This window comes from Colossoma macropomum, unplaced genomic scaffold, assembly GCF_904425465.1.
Source record: "Colossoma macropomum unplaced genomic scaffold, Colossoma_macropomum, whole genome shotgun sequence".
NCBI lineage: Eukaryota > Metazoa > Chordata > Actinopteri > Characiformes > Serrasalmidae > Colossoma > Colossoma macropomum.
In genome coordinates, this window is record NW_023494809.1 from 15,667,819 (window position 1) to 15,687,767 (window position 19,949).

At 39.2% G+C, this 19,949-nt stretch overlaps 1 protein-coding gene across 1 annotated transcript; it reads left to right on the forward strand.

The window, feature by feature from the left end:
* The first annotated feature begins 267 nt into the window (after positions 1–267).
* Positions 268–19,719, forward strand: rdh10a (retinol dehydrogenase 10a). Its single transcript, XM_036558291.1, has 6 exons — positions 268–1,056; positions 1,883–2,112; positions 13,851–13,949; positions 15,581–15,726; positions 17,390–17,521; positions 17,805–19,719. Exons 1-6 carry the CDS (start codon positions 777–779, stop codon positions 17,926–17,928), a joined length of 1,011 nt encoding a protein of 336 aa, XP_036414184.1. The 5' UTR covers positions 268–776; the 3' UTR covers positions 17,929–19,719.
* The last annotated feature ends 230 nt before the right edge of the window (positions 19,720–19,949 follow it).

Genomic DNA, 19,949 nt, shown 5'->3' on the forward strand with positions numbered 1-19,949 from the left:
TCATTTTGATCTCCTTCCTTATGCAAGTGGATTGTCTTATATCTAATCTTCTCAGAAGTATTAATCTTATATATAAGTATTAATGTGTGTTCAATGTGTGTTATTAATGTGTTATATATCTAAACTCTTGTCATTATATCGTTACCCGTTGTTGTATTTTCACTCAGGCGCTCCTCAAGACCCCTCCTCCTTCCCTCAGTGGTCCTCAGGGCAGCGCGATGCCGCTTTAAAGCGCGCGCAGCTGCAGCTCAGACAGTCAGCGCGCGGAGAGCAGCGGAGAGCACGCGCCTAGATCAAACACTTAGAGTAGTCAGAGCGCGAGCCGCACACACAGGAGCGTCAGAGCAGCGCGCGGAGAGCTTAGAGCGCAGTGACGGGTTTAACGCACGCGGTATTTATTTATTATTATTACACAGGTTTAATATGCTGTTAATATTATTAATTAATATTCGGTAGAGTGGACTAGCCTGCAGAAGAGTTTAACTTCAACAGGGATCTGAATGAAACTCGTGCGCTGATTTATACTACATCATAACAAAAAACACAACAACTACTGATCACTTTGGAGAAGCTGTCATTAGAGGTTTATTAGTGCTCTGTTAGTGATTTATTAGCGGTTTATTAGTGCTCTATTAGTGATTTATTAGCAGTTTATTAGTGCTCTATTAGTGATTTATTAAAGGTTTATTGTGCTCTATTAGTGATTTATTAGCAGTTTATTAGTGCTTTATTAGTCGATTAGTTCCAGTCAGTTAGTATTGACGTCTCTCGCTGCCATGCTGGCCCTCGCGCTGGAATTCCTCGTGGTGCTGCTGCAGGTCGCGTGGGCTGTGCTGGCCGCCGCGCTACGCTGGCTCGTGCGGCCGAAGGAGAAGAGTGTGACCGGGCAGGTGTGCGTGATTACGGGCGCCGGTGGGGAGCTCGGCCGCCTGTTCGCGCGGGAGTTCGCGCGCCGCCGCGCCACACTCGTGCTGTGGGACATAAACAGCACAAGCAACGAGGAGACCGCAGAGATGGTCAGAGAAATCTACAGAGAACTGGACACGCAAACGGAGGGTAAGTGAGAGAGAGAGAGAATGAATGAATGAAGAGAGTGTGAGAGAGAATGAAGAAGGTTATAATGGAGGGAGTGTGGAAGAGAATGAAGGGAGTGAAAGAGGATGACAGAATGAAGAGAGAGTGAAAAGAGTGAGAGTATGGAGAGAATAAAAAGTGAGAGAGAATGGAGAGAAGGAGAGAGAGGGTGGAGAGAGAATGAAGAGGGAGTAGAGAGAGAGTGAAGAGGAAACAGAGTGAAGAGAGTGTGAAAGAATAAAGGAAGTAAGAATGGAGAGTGACAAGAAGAAAGAAAGAATGGAAAGAGTGAGAGTGAAGAGTGAGAGAGAATGAAGAGAGAGATTATGAAGAGGGAGTGGAGAGAGAGTGGAGAGGGAGCAGAGAGAGTATGAGAGAGAATGAAGAGAGTGTGAAAGAGACTGAAGAAAGTCACAATGGAAAGAGTGACAAGAATGAAAAGGGAACAGAAAGAGAGAATGAGGGGAGAGAGAAAGAGAGAGAAGACCAAATCTTACGTAATGCAAATTAGTGAAGACAATACCAACAAAGTGGGAACACACAATCAGTTGGTCAGTAGGTCACAATATAGTATTGATCTGATATTGACAGTAATGCCTTTATTAGCTGTGATTGGTGAGGTCTTACTGAAGGTGATGCTGAATGTGAAACATGTACTGTTGTGATAGATGGATTGACATATTGATTTAGCTGAGAAATTGGCAGAATAGTATCTCTGGTGCATCCACTGTGGCAGGACAGAGCCCGTCATCTTAATCAGTTTGTTGATTGTGCTGAAGGTTTGTGTCTTTTGTGCATGTTCCTGCAGGTTCTGGGTCAGAGGAGGGTTCTGCGTTCCAGCCACAGGTGTACACGTACGTGTGTGACGTGGGTAAGCGGGAGAGTGTGTACTCCACAGCCGAGCGAGTGCGCAGGGAGGTGGGGGAGGTGGACCTGCTGATCAATAACGCCGGCGTGGTGTCGGGTCATCACCTGCTGGAGTGTCCGGATGAGCTGATTGAGAGGACGATGGTGGTCAACTGCCACGCCCACTTCTGGGTGAGTCTCGATTTGAATATCTCTCTAATATAGACTGTAGTGGCTCAGATCTGATTTTTTGACTAAATGTGACACAGATGTGATTTTTTCAGCTGCTTTGATACATGCTTATCCCAACCTTGTACTTCCTCTCACTAGCCTCTTTATTAGAAACACTGACCTTGTACTTCCACTCATTGGCCACTTTATTAGAAACACCAGCAGGCTGGAGCTACAAGAGCAAAGTTTCTGATAAAGTGGCATCTTTGAGATTTGGGGCAGTCAAGACTGCCTTTATTTGTCCAGTGGCAGATCAATCTGATGACTTGAGGGGATAAAATGTTAGTTCTGCCAGTTGAGGTCAACTAAAAAATGCTGTTGAGCTCTTTAGTGCATTTTCCAGTGCAGAAGGCCTGTCTGTGTGTCTCTGAGTGTTCAGCATTTGTTTTCATTAAGCCCTTTGTTTGCAGCCAGAATTACTCTGTATAACTGAGATGGTATGTGCAGAATGTGTGGTCGGCGGAGTGCCTTAGTATGAATGCTAAGATATGAGATAGTAAAAATCTGAATGATAGTCAGAAATAAAACTAATATCTGTCAATACTGCTAAAAAATCATACTGTTGAGTGACACTAATACCACTGTATTCATATTGCTCAGCCTATTCTTAACAACATTAGCTTTTAACTATTCCCTTAAGGAATGGGTGTTTGGGTGTTTCAACTGGGCCTACTCCAAAGCTCCACAGTTTAGCCAGGCCTACAGACATGCTATCTGGTGACACTTTACTTTTATTTATGGTTAGCTTTTTGACACTAGCTTACTGCTAACATGTATTATTAGCTTTTTTGGACTGAAGTATTCGTTTATGAATGTGGCTCTTTGGTGTTTTAGTGGTGTGCCTTAGCTCCAATGCTAACTGGTGACTGTTTGCTTTCATTTATTGATAGCTTTTTTGACTAAACTATTCTTTTATGGACGGAATACTTTGGTGTTTGCTTTGCCAAAGTCTATACACATCTTTACACACACAAAAGCAGTGACTAAATGGAGTGATTGACCTTAGCGTATTCTTTATTTTGATAGCATTTATTGCTAGCTTTTTTAAGACTAACTTTTTTTGACTGAACTTTGGCTCTTTGGTGTTTTAGCATAGCCCCTCTCCAAAGCACTGCCAGGTCCATGTACATTTGCTATTTGGTTCTCATTCGTTGTTACCTTTTTTTTAACTTTTGACTGAACTTTTCCCTTACAGATGTAATTCCTTGGTATTTTAATAGTGTGTCCCTTTAAAAGTGTTTTGCTGTGCCACCCCTCCAAAGCTAAGCAAGGTCTATAGACATTTTGCATAATGCTAATTGGTAACTAATAATGGTAATTGTTAGCATTGACTGTTAACTTTTTTAACATTAACTTTTGTTGATTGAACTATTTCATCAAGTTTTGGGTCCTTCGGCGTTTTAGTATGGCACTCCTCCAAAACTTAGCCTGACACAAAAGCAGAGATTGGAGGAGATTGGTGGGGGTGTCCAGCTTTGGTTTGTTCATTAAAAGCCCATTGAAGAGCACATCCTGCTCGGAGAAGTGCCATTTGGACAAAGCCGTTTTCATCTGGCTTCTCTCTAATTAACCTTGTGTTGGTAAACGAATGAGCGCAGGACTTCTGCAGGCTGCATTGTTTCTGCTGGACCACCTGGGGGTCAGCAGTTTGCTGGGGGTCATGCTGTGTTAAAGCCACCCATTTGCAGACGTTTTTGGGTGTTAAAATCTGAGCAGAGCAGGTTGTTTGTTGTTTGTTTATTAGCGTGACGGAGTTATTGATGGCCGGCACAGAGACGTGTGAAGATTCACACAGCGGCAGACAGACTTTCACAAAGAATTAATTAAGCAGTGCTGATTGGGCTATTTGAATGGATAAGATGAATGCATACCATTGTGCCTTTGAATTCACAGTCTTTGAGGGTCCTTTAGTGAGACTTGTAGTGAGTGCTAGTTTTATTTTACTTTTTTCATTAATTGTAGTAGGAATTAATGCAAGGGCTGGGTGATATGAAGATATGTTGTTATAAATTATGTTATGATACTCTTTTCTGAGTATTTGATCAGTACTTCTACAACATTAAACTGCAGGGATCATAATGAATGCAGATTTAGACTAATTATAAATAGTTATGTAAACAACAACAACCAGTGTAGAGTAACTGCAAAGCAAGGTAGCTGATGGATGGCAGCCCATTATGACTTAATCATATTTCATTCATTTATTTTGACAAATTGATTTCTTACTCCATCTTAGAAAGGAATTCCACTGATTTTTAAAAATTTCAGCATAAATAGTTAAGATGTGAACAAAGACATTTGAAGTGATTTGATGTGAAATGCTCCGATCTAGAATCAGAAGTTTTCGTAGTAGTGGTGATGGGAACCAGACGCCCAAAGAGTTTAATGTAGAGTTTTATGACATTAAGTGGTTATGAAAACACTGCCTGATGTCTGATACATTATTTTGTTATAGTTTTGAGAAGGATTAGGTCTATAATCTTTTTAAACCACATTCATGGTGGTTACTTGCAGGGTGTTGTGAGGCCAAAGAAAACTTAGTTTTTCAGATTTGCCACTTTTTACCATCAACATTACATAAAAAAACTCAGACAACAAGTGTAGTTGGTTTTGGATCGTAAATAAAATGATTTGCATTGTAGACAGTGTCTGGTTTCTATCACCTCCACTGTAAAGAAATCTGAGTTGATAATTTTCTCTAGAGTGGAGCATTTAACATCAGACCACTCTGAATGACTTTGTTTACATCTCCACCACTGAATTATGTGTAAGTTGGTGGAATTCACCTTTAATGAATTGCCTTGTAAATGTTTAACAGTGCCTTAAAGCTGAGTGTACACTGCATTGTGCTCTGCAGTAGTGTTCCTGGTGCAGATGCACTTGTTTTGTGGTTTAGTTGGAATGGTCATTAAGGTTTTGAGAATGTTTTTAAGCTCTGTGCGGTGAGTCCTCTGGTATAAGATGAAAGCAGACTTTAATGAATAGGGACGCGCGGTGGCCACAGTACGGAGGATGTGGTTCGTTAAAGCCACAAACCGGTCTGCACCGGCACAGCTCTTTGTCTGTGAGACACATGTAACTTTAATTGGTCAGTTGGCCGCTGCATGCTCACGATGTTTAACCCAGTACTTTGGATGGATCACTGTTGCTTCATACTTTCTGTGTTTTTTTAAGAAGATTTTTTTTAATTCCCTTAGAAGAGCCACTTATAACTGACAATGACGAAAGCATGTTTTAAAGGGGAATTCCAAATACTTTTTTTTTAATTACTGCTTAATTAAATGGCTAAGTTGTAAACAAAGTCATTCAGAGTGGTTTGGTGTGAAATGCTCCATTCTAGAGAAATTTGCTGAGGTAGAATTGTTCACAGTGGTGCTGATAGGAACAGACATCCACCTCCAAATGCTCCCTCACAAAAAGTTATTACATGGAATGTTTATGAATACGCTGCCTTTGAGACATTCTTTTATGATGGTTTTGAGAAGATTTTAGCCTAAAAATGTATGTTTACATCTCAACCACGGAATTATGCAGAAATTTTGAAAAATTGGTGGAATTCCCCTTTAATTCTGAAAAAACTGGAGAAATTGTCTGGAAAGTGCATATTCTGAACTTTCAATCCATAGCACATTTGTGGTTGTAAGTAGATTTGAATTTGATGAAAAGTTATTGTTGTGTACAGTCTTTAATTACATATGTAATTACATAATACATTGCATTACATAGAATAGAAATTACATAACATCTCTACACAACTGAGGATTAAATGTATGTCTATACTTATTGTGTTAAAGGGCACATATCCTAAATTATATAATTTTTCCCCTGAGATCCATGATGTTTGAGCAGTTTCATGGACCAAAGTCAGTTAATAATTTATTTTTTCATTACCTTTTTTATCCTCTTTTTATCCCTTAGAATTAGACAGGCTGTGTCTTTAAGACTAATATATGTAAATGTATGTATATGCTCTATTGTGATGTGCCTCTGGCTGTGCCTCATTCAAAAGGCAATACTCTGTATAACTCCAGCGTAAATGGGCGAAGCTAAATTGACGTAGGCTACATATGCGGATGTGTGTAAAGAGTTAGTTGGCTGTTTTTGCAGTCTTTTTGTACTATATCAAACTCTCACATGAAGGTAGCAAGGAAAGTTTGGTTTTTCTGTAATATGGGCCCTTCAAAGGCCTCACAAAGAGCTTAACAGCCGTATTTTAGTCTTACCTTTCTTTTTGCTGGTAAGCTGGTAAGGTCTGTTTTTTCACAGTCAGTCTGTTACTCTGAGAGTTTTGAAGTGGACAGCTGTGTTTGGGAACAGTGCAGGCGAGGAGGCCACGTTCCAGATGGACCTCGTCTTTATTTTACTGGATTGTATTGTGGGAATGCAGCAGTGCAGTAAGAGCCAACAGGAAGTGAGGTCACTCTCTCTCTCAGCCGGTAAACTACTCAGTGAGAGTGAGTATGTAGTGAGAGAGTGTTGGGGTTAGAATAATACCAGAGTGACACTGTCTAAAGATACAGGTTTTACTGTATTGTGCATTCTATCATAACTATCATAACCCAAAAATCTGTTTTATAAAATGTTATGATGTTCAGAAGACTTTGGAGCTATAATTTCTATTCTATTCTATTCTATTCTATTATTATTGTTGATATTGGCTTTTACAATACTGATATCACAGAAGGCTGGAATATGCAAATGAGCCCTCTAACAAATCACAGTGTTATTTACAGTTTGCCATGATCATTCTGTCCAATCACAGCTCTGGATGAGTTTCTGTAGGTATTTTGATTAATCAGCACATTCAGGTCATCCAGCAAAGGCCAGTTTTGGTTAAAATGAATGCTGACCAATCTTTAATGCTCCAGTTACCTTTTTACTATATTAAGAATATCGCACATCTTAACAGTATAATCGCAGGGCTGCATTTGTTCATATCATGCAGCTCTAGCATGTATTTGAGGAAGTTTCTCTCTTCCTGCATTTCTGTCTTCATTTAATCCCCTCACTGCCCCTCCCCTCTTCCTTTTCTTTTTCTGAAGTGAAGGACTTGGTTTTGAACACAGTTATTCGCTGTGATTTGTGGGCAGCACATTCCACAAGTGTGACGGACACAGCTGTAGGCGGACGCAACGAGAGTGAGTTCGGGCTTTGAAGAGGGACTCTGGCAAACATCCCTGCAGAGAAGCGTGAAACGAAAAGCACGAGAAGTGGACAAAAGAATTGATTCTTAGATGATATGTTCTTGTTATACTCCTTTTACGATACTCGGATCATAAAAAAGTCAGATTTAAACCAACTATAGAGCCGGTAAACAACAACAACCAGCGCTACAGTTTTGTGTTTCAGGTTTATCGATACTGTGCTGATATCGGTTCACCTTTAGAAAGCGTCCAGCAGGGAGAGCTGAGAGCTGTAATGGCGAGCTGCTGCCTGACCCACTTCTGCCACAATTACTTTCTTGTCTTGGGATCTGCTTGACAAGATTCCAAGTGGCAGGAGCCAGAGTTCTGCTGCATTCCTGCTAGACCTGGAGAAAAGGGCCGGCCAGGCAGAAGGGTCTCATTCGGGTAGTCTTAGATGGGCTTAGAGAGCCGTGCACCTGTGTTTGTTACTTAACTTGGAAACGTTCATATGCGTGGTGCCGTTCAAAACCACTTGGCAGCTATTGTGGTGTTGAACAGATTTTTGTTGCCTTAGACTTTGTTTTTTAAAAGAGATGTTATTTGTAATTAGCGCTTTAAATGCCCAGGGTTGAACTTGATATGCTGGAGAGACCCAAAATAGAGAAGTTGCTTAATTTCGGTTTTGAATAAAATAGGATTCTTGTACGATTTGAATAGAATTTTTTTACTTGTGAGAATTAAATGTCTGTTATTATTATTATTATTTATTCTTAGTTTGATTTCTCAAAAATCAAGGTATTTTCTCACCTCTGAGAAATACAATGCACACTATGTTTCCAAACCTGTTTACTTTTCTCTAAATGGCTCTATAGAAATAGAAGAGGAATTCCAGCGATATTTTTTTTACTGTGCAGAATTTTCTCAGTCATTCAGACTGGTTTAAATGGTTCATTGTAGAGACTCAAATGTCTTTACAGTGGTGGTGATAGGAACCAGGGGTCACTACAAAACAAATATAGCCATTTTATTTACTATCCAAAACCAACAGTGAACCTACACAGTGAGTTTTATATGTAATGTTGATGATGATAAAATAGGGGTAAATCTGAAAAAATAAGTTTCCTTTGGGGACTATTTTGCCTCACAGCGCTCTGCATGTACCCCTCCACCATGAGTGTATTGAACAAACTGGTTTTAGGGCCAAAATCACGTCAAAACTATTGTGAAACAATGTCTCAGACATCAATCAGCGTATTCATAACCATTTCATGTAATAACGTTGTGTGAGGGAGCTTTAGAGGTGGATGTCTGGTTCCTGTCACCACCACTGTGAACAATTCTGACTCTAAAAGTTTCTTTAGAATGGAGCATTTCACACCAAACCACTCTGAATGACTTTGTTTACATCTTAACCATTTAATTATGCAGAACTCTTGAAAAAGTGGTGGAATTCTTTTTTAAATTAAAGGCTGTTCAGGCCATTATGGGTTGAACACATTTTTGTTACCATAGGCATAGTAACTTACTTCATTCAGGGCTTTGTTAGCATCAAAATGGTTTACTTTTATTCGTGTATTCATTATATTCTTGTTTGTTATCCAGTGATTCGTCATCCAGTTGTTTCTTCCCATTTTTCTTTCTTAAGCGTCCATGTGTTTTTTTGATGCAGCGCACAAAAGTGAAAGTTGTTTGTTCCTCTGAATGGCTTTGTTTAAGTTATCATCAAACAAACACCAGTCTGGTCAGTCAAAGCAGAAAAAACAGAAAATGCCACATTTTGTTTTTAGCACAGACTGGTCTTCTTTGTTGGACGGCTAATTAATGTCCAGCTATCCACACCCAACATTTGTATGTATTCCTGTTGTTTAAACAGTAGCACTAATCCAGGCTGACGCGGCAGCTGAGAAAAGCTTTTGTGCGGAGCGCCGCACTTGAGTTTGTCTCAATTAGGAGGCGCACCGGGCATGGGCAGAGGAAGCCCCGCGCTGTTGGGAGTTAATTTAGCGTAAACGCAAGCGTTGAGAACCAATTACGGAAGCTACGAAGTAAGACATGAACTCGTGTTCGGCTTCACACGTTTTGTGTCCGAGAGGTCGGCGGGACCACGGGGGGCTGGATTCACAACTCAAGCGATTTTGCGCGCTCTATAATGGTGGCAAAAATATTACATCACGATACACAGTATGTTTTTCGTGGATTTTTGCAAAAACAGCAGTGCTACAAAGACTTTGAATGTCTGCAAAAATAAACTAACGAGGAACAGGAGAAAAAAAATCAACTGGTAAAATTTAAGAATGTACCGATATGGGTAAGCTGATGCCGACACTGATACATGAAGATTTCTGAAGTGTTGAAACTTAAACTAAATCTACCTGACTTTGCAGAACAGATAAATATAACATTTATTTGTTGGGCTAAAAATGCAGATATTTTAGTACAGTAACCCAGCGTCAACGATACAATATCATTGTGCATCCCTTGTAAAAGTAGATGTGTATGGATAGTTTTAGTCCTAAAATCTCATCAGTTGAGCCGTATTTGAAGGCATTGTAAAATACTTAATATGTGCACAGCTACCACCTCACATCAACTGAATTCTGTATTACGGCAAGTCACAAAAATCTTTATGCTATTAAAGTGATCTTGGACTGTAATCCTGCTCACATGGAGCAGTGTAAGGATAAATGAAGCAAGAACTAGGTTCTGTTTAAACTGAGGGGCTAACAACTTATTTTCTTAACTAAAATTAGCCTGGTCTGTTAGCTAACAGGTTGATATCTAGTAGGCTAAAATATAGCTAACAGGATAAACAACAACTCTGTTTCTTCAAAGCCTTCGAATTAGAAAAGAAAGGGTGGGACCATGTAAACAGACATCAGGTTGAGTGTTACAAGCTTTCCCATTTCCAACCAGTGACCTATGTCCTCCTTTATAATATGTCTGGTACTTATTACATGATTCACTGTGAAACTGCAATATAGAAAGTTCGAATGTCTTACATGCTTTATGTCTCTGTGCTTTAGTTCTGCCTTAAGTAGCATTAAACCACTGCTGAATCTCAAATGACTCTCTGCTCCCTAAATAGTGCGCTGTGTAAGTTATGAAATTCTTCTACACCCACTATTTGTTCGCTATTTAATTGTGCATGTGGCTGAATCTCAAATTACTATTGGTTAAGCATATTATGCACTGTTTGGGTGCAGGACTTTAATTCCTTTGTAGGGAGCCATTTGAGATATGGGGGAAGCTAGCTTGAGGCTAAAAAAAGACTCGAAAACACTTAGAGGTGCTAATAGAAATAGAAATTGACCTCGAGGTGGTAATTTGAGACCAAAAACTAATGGTAATGGTATTTGCATGAAACAATGCTTTATTATATTATTATTATATTATGTTATTATTATTTGTTTATATGTTCATTATTTTATGACAAAAAGTTTAAAAGTTCATAAAATGGCTGCAATATACTTTATACTATATATGTTGGGCAACTGAACATTCTTGTTTTTTTTTCGGCAGTCCCTGGTTGCTTAGTAGCAATAACATACTTTAAAGGAGCTATATTTTTTGGTGGAATAATTGTTTTTCTCGATTATTATTAATTATGTATTTAAACATGTATTTTATCATATTTTATGTTGTCTGCAGTTTTATAAAGCAATAAGCCACTTGAAGTTACACTGATTTTATCACGGTTAAGAAGTTTTTTCTCCTTACCCTTATCCGTGATAAAATTACTGTTACCTACAGCCTCTTGTAGGTCAGCCCTTTACTACACTGGTTGTACTTGTTTTTATAATTGGTCTAAATATGTCTGTATTAAGATTCATGTTGTCAAGATTCAGTTGTTCAGTGTTCTAGAAGTGCTGTCCTCACCCATCATATGCTCTGAAAAGAGTATTGTGACATAATTGATCACAATAACAGTATCGTCACATTGACCACCCCTACACTCTGTTTAAAACTGCTAAACTCACGTTGTCACATCACATTAATCTGTTAAACCTGAGATTAGAACAGACTAGCTGAACCGGTTTTAATACATTCTATGTGTTTTAGTTCAGGTAGTAATTTTCCGTTTTAGCCAAGAAGGCCGCAACAGCAATCTAATCTGTTCTACTGGCAGCAGCGCTGACTGTAAACTCCACAGCTGCTGCTGGTGTGAGTGATACGAGCCTCTTCAACTCTAACACTCCATGTGTACTCATGCTAACCACCATTTTAGCATTTCAGCCCTCGTTCTGTCCAGCACCTCTCAGGTGACAGAATAAGATGCGCTTATTTTTTTTAAACATTGTTTCAGAATGTACCGTTCATCTATATAAAGAAGCTATACTGCAAAAACAACCTGTTTTGAATTTGTCAACACATTGGCCCATTTGGCCTCCAGCTGTTTGGCCCCGCCCATTCAAGCTGAAGTTATATTTCAGCCTGGACTGCATTTTGAATCAGGACAGAACTTATTTATATACAGCAGTCCTTATGGCACAGTAACAACAAGAGGCTGTACAGTTCTAAGGGATAAAGAGAGGTTGGGAAAATAGTCATGTAAAAAATGACTTATGACTGTTTTTGTTTACATAAAGCCAAACCAATCACATATTTGACATAAAGAAATGAATTCTAAATAAAAGGTGCAATATGGGCCAATAAAAGAAACCGCAATAAAAGAAACTGCAAACTGAACATAGCCAGCATTGAAAATCACAGGTTGTTTTATTCGTCCATTAATCACGCTAACCTGTTTCTGGATGGTGTGCATGCTTGCAGACAGCGCAGAAATTCCAGCAGGTTGTCAGATTGATGTTTTTAAAGCCTGCTGGCAGAGCTGAAAGGCATTTTAGCTCACGGAGCAGAACTGTGCGAGCTGGTACCACTCTCAGGCTCATTTCTCTCCATCACGTTTATGAACTCTGATATCACTGGCTGTATTAAGGTCCTGTCTGTTATTCTTGGCCTCCTGCTTTTTATATGCTGTTCATGAAGAATCCTCTATAAAGCCACAGACAGACTGTACTGTACTTCTGCAAGTATGCAGCAGTTAAAGGGCCCACAGCCCTTTTTCATTTATTTTTCTTTTTCCCCCAGGGCTGCATAATGTCTGTGTATTGTTATAAACCAAAAACAGTCATAATTCATTTCTACATGACCATGTCCCAACTTCTCTTCATCTAAATTAATTAGGCTATTTATGTTACTGTGCCTGTAATACTGGTATATGTAAATTAATGCTGTTCTGATTGGCTGTCCTGTATTGTGCCTCATTGAAAAAACAGTCTGGGCTGAAACAGGCCTTATAACTTCAGTGAGAATGTATGTAGCTAAACTGCTATAGGCTGAATAGGCTGATATTTGTAAATGTGTTTTCATGACACCACAAAAACAATGAATTCCATTGAGTTTGCCGCTCATTTTTCTTGTATGTGCTGTATGTACTGGGGAGTAAACATTTGACATTTGACTTACATTTTGCAAGAACAGGTTCGAATCTGGACTTCTAACTTTTTCTTGCTTTTTCAAATTAGAAAAAGACAAAAGACGTACAAAATGTAAAAGATGGTCTTCTACTTTAGAATCTGCTGTTGTTTCAATGAGCTATGACACAGAAATAATTCTTAGAAAACTACAGCATTGCTGACTTTAACGGCAACTTTTAAGGATCAAAGGGGAACTCCATTGCTTCTCATTCAAAGTGGTATGTTGTGAAACGCTCCGTTCTAGAGAAGAGAGTGAGAATTGTTCACAGTGGTGGTGACAGGAACCAGACATCCACCTTTAAAAGCTCCCTCATAGAAAGTTGTTACATGAAAGGGGTACGAATACACTGGCTAATGTCTAAGATCCCAGATTTTATTTTATGATAGTTTTGAAAAGGTTTTAGCCTAAAACGTATGTTTAATGATGGAGAGATACATGCATGTGGAGAGATACATGCAGGACGTTGTGAGCCAAGATAGTCCCCAAAGAAACTTTTTTCAGATTTATCATAATTTTACCATCATCAACATTACATATAAAAACTCAGAAAAAAAGATAGTAAATAAAATGGCTGTATTTGTGCTGTAGACATTGCAACCCGTGATTCCTATCCCGTTACTATTGATGGATGCATATGGGAGAGCAGCGTTATTCATTCATTGATTCATTGATTCATTCATTCACATGCAATTCCAACCTGATTTTTAAACCCACAAAGCCAGCATTGCTAGTGTCATTGTTTGCTTTCTTCTAATGAAAGCACCCTCATATTACTTCCAAATGAAACATCATTTGTCTTGCTAATACTTCTGGAAGTTGTTCTTTGTCCAGATAAGTAAGTAAGTTCTGTTCAAATTAGTCTCAGGGGATCTTGTGAAAACGGAGTGGTCAGTAATAGCCTTTCAGACAGAAACAGAACTGTTCCTGCACTCCCTCAGTAGGGCTGAGCAGATGAGGATTGTTTAGTCTTTGTGAATTATTAGCAGAGGGAGGGAGGGGAAAAAAATCCAGGATCAAAGGGCTTTGGCAAAGATGAAGAGCATCAGGAAAATAACCTCTTTTTTCTCTCTCTCTCTTTCCCTCATCCTCTTCCAGACCACCAAGGCATTTCTCCCCAAGATGCTGGAGATGAACCATGGCCACATTGTGACAGTTGCCAGTTCACTGGGCCTCTTCAGCACAGCTGGCGTGGAGGTTAGTGCACTGCAGAAACCGAATAAATCTACTGGCAGCTTCAGATAAAAGGAAAACCATAGAAAGTTTAGAGAAGTCTTAGTGCAGTGGCTTATCACAGCATCAGACATCAGCATTGCAGCTACAACTATCGCTCTGCCTGATAAAAAGCTACCAGGACCTCTGCTTAGTGTGTAGTGTGTGTGTATATATATATATATATATTACTATGTTAAATTAATCAACTCTTTAGATATTGTGATACCTTTATTGTCCCAAATAGTGGAAAATACTGTGATATATATTTGAGTTGATATCGCCCACACCTAATATAAGTATTTACATAAGTCTATAAAAGTATGCAAAAGTTTAAACATATCCCCCCCCACCCCCGCCCCGATCAAATGACATGTTTTGTTGAATTTCTAAGTGAAAATAAATTAATATATTGGAAAAAATATACATATAAAATGTAAAAAAGACCACATTTTAAGTTCTTTTTTTTGAATATGGTAAATTCAGCAAATAAACAGTATTTGTGCATTAAACCTCTTAAATGCCCAGGGCCCACCAGCAGGCCCAAAGTTTTATTACACAAATCTACAACCTATGAACCGCTCCACCAGTTTGCATTTCAAGTCCCTGTAGTTACTGAATACAAAGCCTGGGATTTTAAGGGGTTAAAATGTGCATTCTGTTTATGTAATCATAACATGTGCCATGTGTGTTATATATATGTAAGTGTCTATATGTAATATGTATTTTCTAAGCCTAAGCCTAAGTAACCCTCAGTTTAAAAGATACATAAAGTACTACATACAGAAACATAAAGTTTTTTTAAAAAGCGCTTTACAGTCAGGGGCATTTTGCTGGCCTTGTAGGTTAGAACTTATTTCCTGTTTTTAGAGTCCACAGACATAAACTCAGCAAGACATCTGTCTATAGATTCTTTTTCTGTACTCTAGCATTCATATTCAACTTTTTCAGTCTTTCTCTATTCATTAATTCACACAATGAGTCTTTTTTTCTTTTTTTCTGGGATGTAAATACAGTCTGTTTGCTGGGATGGTTAAAGGATTGGTGCCAAACTGGTTACTCTAGCCTGCGCCAGTGAAAGGCCGCTCTGAGTTAATATTCTGCTGCTTGTACAACTTCCTTTCACTGCGGTCCAACCTGGTGTCATTTTTCCAGCGGCCTTTGGGGGGGTTGGGGGGGGGCTGCCTTTTTTGTTTTGTTAGATGCCCATATGCTTGTGTTGTAGCAACCCTTATCCTCAAGTTAGCCTCACTTCAAAGCAGCCGGCAATGTTTCTGACCCAATATAATGGCTAGAAACAGTGAGTGTGGGTGTTTTTATGGCCGGGCCTTAATGCAGTGAGTAAAGCTGCTGCTGACGTTGTGTGGAATCTCTTTATCCCTGTATGTTTATCTACACGCATCTGTGTTTGACCAAGCTGGTTTTGAAGATTATGTCCACAGTGAGCCACATCAAAACCTTCCTGCAGCTACGCAAGACTGAAGAATGCTAATGAGACTGTCGAAGTTAGCCATTCTGATGGAGCTGTGTCATTACAGAGAGGAAAAGAGCCTGGGGAGCTTCAGTTCTGCTCGATTTTTAAAAGACTGCTGTTTTTTTTTCCTTCACGATTACAGGATTACTGCGCTAGCAAGTTCGGAGCCATCGGCTTCCACGAGTCCCTGAGCCACGAAATCAAGGCTTCGGAGAAAGACGGCATCAAAATGACACTGGTGTGCCCTTACCTGGTGGACACGGGCATGTTCCGAGGCTGCAGGATAAGGTAACTTATTGGATTTCCATTAAAGACAGAAGGAGACAATAGGGACGTGGTTCAAGTGGACACTGCTGAACAGTGCTCAGGGTAGCTTTGCTTGTGTCCACTCATGTCACACTCAGCTTGGCTTTCTACTAGCACAATGACGTCCCTACGCACGCACGCTCTCCTTTCAGACGCAGACTCGCTTCTTTGACACGGGATCCAATTCCTGTCCCAACAGTAGTTATGGTTACAGGCGCACAATAGACTAACTAAGCTCTTCTGCTGCTTTCAAGTGGTCTCAGTTCTACTGGGGTTTCCCACCTTGAGACAACACACGAACAAGTTTCAAAATTGAGTACAGCAAAATATCTGATGCAGAACAAATCAGCCAAGTGATATCATTTTCGTCATAACCAAGGAAAGAAGTATAATCAGATACACCAGGAGAAGTGTCATTAATAGGGAGCTAAAAATACAACATTGTACTGTATCGTGACTAGCTTGTTAGCTTCTTAGCTTGTAGCTAGTGTGTTAGCTTATGGCTAGAACATTAGCATGGGACACTATAAATCAGCTTTTGTTTTACAAGTTGTACTTTTAAAGTGTTCAATGCTCTAATAACCCAAAAATGGAAACATAAACTTATTAGCAAAAGGCACATCATCAACAACTCCTTATTTTTGCTGTATCGAAACATGCATAGGCCCAAAACAACAAATGCTAGCTAATGGCTAGCTAATAAGCTACAACAGCTGTTTCACAGCCTCCGTGTTCTTTGTTTATTTTTGTGATAAAGAGTTGCGGTAAAATTCCTCTGCTGAGAAATTTGTATTTGAAAGCTGCTATATGCTAGTCTGCTACCTACTACAAACTGCACTGAACGACTTTAGTTTACATGTATGAATATATAAAAGATTAGCCCACTTTCAGTCCTGTTTGCTTAGTCTTGACTAACCTACAGCATGGAACACTCCCTTCAGGACCACCTAAGTTCCATACCTTTTTTTAAAGTAAATCTGAAATTATTATTATTATTTTTTTTTCATCTGGCCATATTCAGCACAATTTATTGTATATCATTTAAAAGGCTAAGTTCTTGTTTTCCTGTAATCTGTCATTTAATATAATGACTCTTGCCCTGCCTCTAAAATGCCTTCTGATTTTTGATGGCGTCTCTGTTCACCAGTGTCGGGAAAAATAATATTGGTCCAATGGTCCATATGTTCTCTGAGCTTGCCAGAGCACAAATGTGACAAAATTTATCAAAGCATATGGCTAAAAATGTATCTTAATCTGTCGTATTCAGTCTTTCAGACACATGACCACATCACTTTAGACCAGTGGCTTAATATGAAGGGTTTAACGTGAGGGATGAAAAAGTGTGGGTCTTTCATCTTTTGTTACCCATGTTTGTTTGGTGTTGCTGCAGAAGGAGCCACAGAATGTCTCAGTGGAGCGATTCATTAGTTTATGTCCAAATCTGTCTGAACTAGTCCAGCCAATGTCAGCCTGAACCACTAAGCCTAGACTAATTTCTTAGGTGGACTTCGACAATCGAACCGTTCTATTAACGTGATCATATCTTAGTTAGACCCACAGTCTTAACCACTGGTATGCATGTAAACTTAGTTGACTTTGAAAAGTCTCTGAGCTTTTTTCATCTCATTATTTTTTCTCCAACTAGGAAAGAAATTGAGCCATTTTTGCCTCCACTGAGGCCAGAGTTCTGTGTGAAACAGGCTATGAGGGCCATCCTGACTGACCAGCCGATGGTCTGCACACCCCGCATCGTCTATATGGTCAACTTCATGAAAAGGTGAGCGCCGATATTTACTTTCTTCATTCATTTTAGATTTACCAAACGATGTATATCATTTACCAAATGTATTTTTTTTGTTAAAGATTGAATGACAGTCGAAATCTGCCAGTTTTGACTGTGATTCAATCTTTAATAAAAAAAAGCACTCATATGATATTTAGATCCACACGGTCATTCTGACAAATTGCACTACAGGAAGCGTATTTGGCGATATGCTCATATGATGTAATTTTTTTGTCTCGATTCAAACGGTCCTGTTTTCTCTCTCTTTCTGTTCCAGCATCCTGCCATTCGAGGCCATTGTTTGTATGTACCGTTTCCTCGGGGCGGACAAGTGCATGTACCCTTTCTTGGCCCAAAGGAAAGAAGCTATGAACAACAACGAAGCGAAGAACGGGATCTAGACAACGACTCCCGAACTCCAGGGCATATTAGCTATCCACACGAGGAAACACCACTGAGAGCAGAGTGGACAGAAGAGAGACTGAATTCAGACTGGTGCACTTGCATTGAGCAGATGCAAAGGTTTACCATATTGTTCCTCTGGAACAAAGAAAGCTGTGTAACTACGCTAAGGATTTATTTGTCTTTATTATTTTTTGTTTGGTTTGTTTTAAAAGAAACCAGCCATCTATATACTGTGTCAATAGTTTTGAAATCATACATGAGATATTCAGTAATTATTTACATAATGTAGTCACCAGCATTATCTAGTGTCTTTGTGAAAATATACAGTATGTTACTGTATGAACAGTAAAATCTTGTCACTTTTTTACTTGTAGACATGCACTGTAATTACCTAATTTCTCTACACTGCCAATGCTATTAGCTAAACCAGTACGCCACCTCATTTCGCAGAAACTAGAGGCAATCGTTTCATCTGTCAGAAGTAAGCCCCAAGGTTAAATCCAGCGTTTAACCCAAATGAGACAGCAAATGTTAAACCCAACTTTAAACCCAACCATACAGTCAACCTAATGTTAAACCCAAACAATACAGTAAAGCCAACGGTAAACCCAGTGTTAAAGTCTAGCATTAAACCTATTGTTAAACTCAATAATAAACAACCCAAAGGTAAACCCAATGACAAACCCAGTGCTAAATCCAATGGTAAGCCCAACATTAAACCCAACTATGAACCCAGTGAAAAACTCAATGTTAATGTCCATGGCAAACCCAATGTTAAGTCCAAAGATGAGCTGCCATTAAACCCCAGGGTTGGACTGTAAGCCCAACTTTAAACCCAAAAGTAAACTCAGTGATAAACTCTGTGTTGATCTCCCTGGCAAATCCAACATTAAACCCAAAATAAAACCCAACCTTCTCATCTGATCCCGGTCTTTTAGACCTGAAAGATCAGTGTGAACAGTTTAGCCATTTAAGCCTTTTGCTGTCCTTCAAATCACCAGCATTTGTTTATGTTTTCTCATAAATATGGTCCATACGCAGTTATGGCTGCTCAGTGTGTGTAGGAAAACTCAGTCTGCGTCTCTTGGCTGGTATACTTTGTGAAAAAGCCAGTCTGTGTTTTGAGCAGTTTGAAGCTCACTGAGTTGAAACTGAGGATCGCCGTCCTCCACTAGATAAGATCAATCTGATTAATGAAGAGGAGAACAGAAACAAACCAGCCCACCTCTATTGATTTTGTGGGTCATTTGTCAAACTCTGTTTTTAAATTGTATGTGGCTGGAAGAGGTGTGTGTCTTATTATTTCCTTTTTTCAATCAGCATATACTTTATTTTTTTAAATCAGCAGTTCTCTGAAGCAGGGCTCGGACTGAAGAAAGTATGTGAACCATCGATTCGCCTGTGTTGACCGAAATGGTTTGAAAATCTCAGAAATCCTGCCAAACATTCACTACATCTTTATTCCGATGTCCAGCTAAAATCTGTATCATGTTTCTTGTAACTTGGACTGAAATTGTTCTCCTTGGATAGATATATGAATATCTTGTATGTCTAAGAAAAACATTTATGAATTTAATGTACATTCCAATAGGCACCATTTCTTCACTTACAGTGATGAGCCTAAAATCACTACCTCTTCATTTTTTTTTTTTGCCATTTGTTGACAGTATGACATTATGCCTCCTTTTGTAACTTTCTTAAGACTGCTCTATAGATGAGCAAACAATGTGGTTCCAATGTTTAGTGTCTCTACCTAACTTAAATTAATAAAGTGATTTAGATTGTGATTTTTTTGATTGTTAAAGTGTGATGGGGGTAAATTTGCTGGGACTTTGTTCCTGTCTAGTTTTCATTCTACTACTATTGTTTAAAAAACGCTAATGACTGTTTATAGTGCTGTAGTGTTTAGTCTATGTTGTAAATATAGACCTAGCTTGGTTGCGTACCAGAGAACATTGAGAGCACTACTAGCTATAAGGGACAATACATTAGTAGTGGGTGGTACGGCCAAAAATTT

Bases quoted from the DNA above. Each gene is read 5' to 3' on its own strand.
- rdh10a (XM_036558291.1), top strand. From the start codon at position 777: ATGCTGGCCCTCGCGCTGGAATTCCTCGTGGTGCTGCTGCAGGTCGCG. The intron at 2,113-13,850 runs GTGAGTCTCGAT...ATCCTCTTCCAG, and splicing joins ACTGCCACGCCCACTTCTGG to ACCACCAAGGCATTTCTCCC. The intron at 17,522-17,804 runs GTGAGCGCCGAT...TTTCTGTTCCAG, and splicing joins ATGGTCAACTTCATGAAAAG to CATCCTGCCATTCGAGGCCA.